The sequence below is a fragment of the Crocuta crocuta genome, unplaced genomic scaffold, assembly GCF_008692635.1.
Source record: "Crocuta crocuta isolate KB4526 unplaced genomic scaffold, BGI_CrCroc_1.0 scaffold267, whole genome shotgun sequence".
Classification (NCBI taxonomy): domain Eukaryota; kingdom Metazoa; phylum Chordata; class Mammalia; order Carnivora; family Hyaenidae; genus Crocuta; species Crocuta crocuta.
This window is the reverse complement of record NW_027531899.1, coordinates 4,093,619-4,097,024: the sequence shown is the minus strand read 5'-3', so window position 1 is coordinate 4,097,024 and position 3,406 is coordinate 4,093,619. Positions and strand designations below refer to the sequence as shown.

At 56.8% G+C, this 3,406-nt stretch overlaps 1 protein-coding gene across 1 annotated transcript in view; it reads left to right on the top strand.

Moving 5' to 3' along the window:
- The first annotated feature begins 1,772 nt into the window (after nt 1-1,772).
- ARHGAP33 (Rho GTPase activating protein 33) overlaps nt 1,773-3,406 on the top strand; it is a 10,525-nt gene continuing 8,891 nt past the window's right edge. The window contains exons 1-5 of the mRNA XM_077773851.1: nt 1,773-1,870; nt 1,950-2,034; nt 2,370-2,450; nt 2,550-2,687; nt 3,121-3,213. Coding sequence (XP_077629977.1) covers nt 3,121-3,213 — 93 coding nt within the window. The 5' untranslated portion in view covers nt 1,773-1,870; nt 1,950-2,034; nt 2,370-2,450; nt 2,550-2,687. The remainder of the gene's footprint in view (nt 1,871-1,949; nt 2,035-2,369; nt 2,451-2,549; nt 2,688-3,120; nt 3,214-3,406) is intronic.

Genomic DNA, 3,406 nt, shown 5'->3' with positions numbered 1-3,406 from the left:
CTCTGCTCCCCCGGCCTGGTCTTGGGCCCGAGCCCTTACCCCAGCCCCGCCCCCTCAGTGCTCATCCCCTTCCACGCCCTGAATGGAGGTGACAGTGGCCGAGGACCCAGGCTTGGGAGGGAGGGGCTAGTCCCGGGAAAGACCCGCACCACGAAGTGGCCCCCGCAGGGGCCTGCTGAAGCTTCCTGGGTCCTTCGCCAGCCCCCATTCCAGAGCCATCCTCAGCTTCCTCTCCCCACCTCCACCCTTTTCTGACTAGCCACCTCCCCCTCCTACCACCAGCCCCCTTGGCGCTCTTGAGCCCCACCCCCACCCGGCTCCATCCTCAGCCTGACCCTTTTCTTCTCTTTCTCCTCCTTCCCATTCCGTTCTGTTTCCTCTCAATCAGCCCTCCCTTACGCCCCATCAGCCTGAACCTTTACCTCAGCCTCTCCAGCATCTCCCCTCTCCTTACTCCACCCCAACCCCAAGCCAGCAGTGTACCTCTCGCTAGATCCTTGGGTCCTTCTCCATCTTCTTGTCCTCACCCTCCCTCCCCCACCGTCTCCCTCTCCCACCATGCTGCTCCTGCTCATTCATCCATTCATTCTCTCTTTCGCTCATTTAACAGACATTCCCTGATACCTCCGGGCAGACCCCATGTTCCAGGTGCAAAGAGATTCAGATCTTATCCTGCCTTAGGGAGCTTCCTGAGCTGGAGGGGGTCAGACCTGAGGGTGAGACCCAAGGATGAACTTAAGAGTCTCAGGGATATGAAAGAGGGAGAAGCTAGAGGCTAGCCTGGAAAATCGCTATCTGGAAGCTGGTTAATTTGTCAGGTTTTGCCTGGCTCCTGCTGCGTAACTGGACATTGGGATCCACAGAGGAATCAGGCAACCTTTCCTGTGAGAAGCATCAATTCTGTGCCCAGCTCTGCGCTGGAGCCCCTGATCCTGGGGAAGTCACAGTCCATTGGGGCAAATGGACTTGTCACCAGTGACATCTCAGTGCTCTGGGCTGGGCTGGGAGAACCCTGGGGGCCAGAGGAGTCCAGAAGAGGAGGCTAACACAGCCTGGGTCAAGAGCACAGAATGAGAGAGCTGAGACCTGAGGCACGACGAGGAGTGAACCTACTGAAAGGATTAGGAAGAGTGTCCCGTGCAGAGAGAACAACCTTTGCAGAGGCCTAGGAGGAAATGAGAAGGTGGTGCTTTTGTGGGACTCTAAACGTGTGAGCCCTGAGAGTGGAGGCCATGGTGGGAAGTTTGGACTGGAGAGGTAAAGAGAGACCTGAGAATTCAGACTTTATCTTGAAGATAACAGGGAGCCATTGAAGGTCTATGATCGATGGAGAGATGGAAGTAGGTCTGTGTGGTATGAAAATTATACCAGCGCTTGCTAGGAAGAAGCGAGCAGGAGGGGAGAAGTTGGTAGCAGGAAGATTGATAAGATGGGAGCTATGACTGTCCAGACATCAATGAAAGGTATGGAGAGGCACATAGGGGACAGGACTATACTCTGCAGGGGCTGAAGGAAGGCTTCAGACAGGGAGAGATGGTACCAGCGTGCGCTCTCTCTACCTCGCCCCCAGTCCCTTTACTTCCAGCCCCCCATCCCAGACCACACACAAAGAAACAGGCCTACCCTCAGCTGCCTTCCCCTGACCTACCCTTCTGCTCCACGCTCGGGGCAGCCTGTGAAGCAGTTCAGAGGCCTGGGCTCACAGATAACAATGCTCCCGTTGTCTCTGCTCCCATCTCTGGAGGGCTCTGATTCTTCTTTATGCTCTACAGGCTCGCAGCACTGACAGTCTGGATGGCCCAGGAGAAGGCTCAGTGCAGCCCCTGCCCCACGCCGGGGGGCCCAGTGTGAAGGGGAAGCCTGGGAAAAGGTGAGAGGTGCGGGTGAGGCTCAGCTTAGGAGGGGGGCCACGCACAGGAGCCACCAGTGATGTGTCACCTGTCCTCCAGGCTCTCAGCTCCTCGAGGTCCCTTCCCCCGGCTGGCTGACTGTGCCCATTTCCACTATGAGAATGTTGACTTTGGTCATATTCAGGTATGGGGGCTTTGCACCCAGGTGGGAGGGTGAGCAGTATCAGCCACTTTACCCCTGAAGCCTATCTCAGAAATAGCTGAGCAGTCACTGGCAGGAGGTGCAGGGCGGAAGGGGAGAACTGTCCATTCATTCATTCGTTTCTTTATTCATTCACCTAACTTCTTGTTAGGTGTATGCTCTGTGCCAGGGCCCTGTGCTCTGAGACATCACCAGGCCCTGCCCTTAGGGAGCCCCAGGTAGGGGACACAGATCCATTTCTAGATAGTGCCAACCTGGAAAGGTCAGGACTGGGACAAAAGTGAGGCCCTTACCTGAGCCTTTATTTCCCTCTACAGCTCCTGCTGTCTCCAGAGCGTGAAGGCCCCAGCTTCTCTGGAGAGAATGAGCTGGTGTTTGGGGTGCAGGTGACCTGCCAGGTGAGGCCACCCCTCCTCTCATCTAGCCTGACAGACTGGCCTTCGTGGTTCTCAGTATAATGAGACTGCTGCTCCTTTCTGTCCCTCCTGCTCCCGCAGGGCCGTTCCTGGCCAGTTCTGCGCAGCTACGATGACTTCCGTTCCCTGGATGCCCACCTACACCGATGCATATTTGACAGGAGGTTCTCCTGCCTCCCAGAGCTTCCCCCACCCCCAGAGGGTGCCAGGGCTGCCCAGGTAAACTGGTTGTGGCCCCAGTCCCTGCCTCAGCTATGGTGCGCCCTCATAAGCAATGTGTGAACCCATCAAGGGAGAATAGTTCAGTATTTAAACACTGGTATGGCCCAAGTTCCAGCCAATCAGAATGGAGAGGCCCAGAATGAAACTGCAGCAGGTGTGGTTCTGGAGGCTCCTTTCAGCTTTAGGGTCATGGGAGTTCCAGGGGATTTGGTGGGGAGTCAGCATGGCCAGTCCAGTGGGGGCACACAGGAGCTTGGCATGGCCCATTGACTAACTGATACGAAAATATTTCAGTGCTTACCAGGGGAGCAGCACCCAGACATTCAGGCTGAGTTTCAGCCCTGCCCAGAGGTGAGCTAGGGCAGTATAGGAGGGCAGTGACCCTCTCAAGGTCCCCCCTCAAAAGCCCATCCTGACAACCTGCCCCCAGATGCTGGTACCACTGCTGCTACAATACCTGGAGACCCTGTCAGGGCTGGTGGACAGTAACCTCAACTGTGGGCCTGTGCTCACCTGGATGGAGGTAGGCCCAGGAAGGAGGGGCTTGGCGGGGGGAGTGAGTGAGGGATGTCTGAGGAGCAAGAACCAGCCTGAGAAAGTGTGTGGGCACAGGAAAGAAACGAGCCAGAGTGGAGGAGGCACTGATATTTCAGTGTCTGTGTGGGCACATGCCTATGAGAGAGAATGGGGGGGGGGGGGGGGGAGCGTGGGTGGGG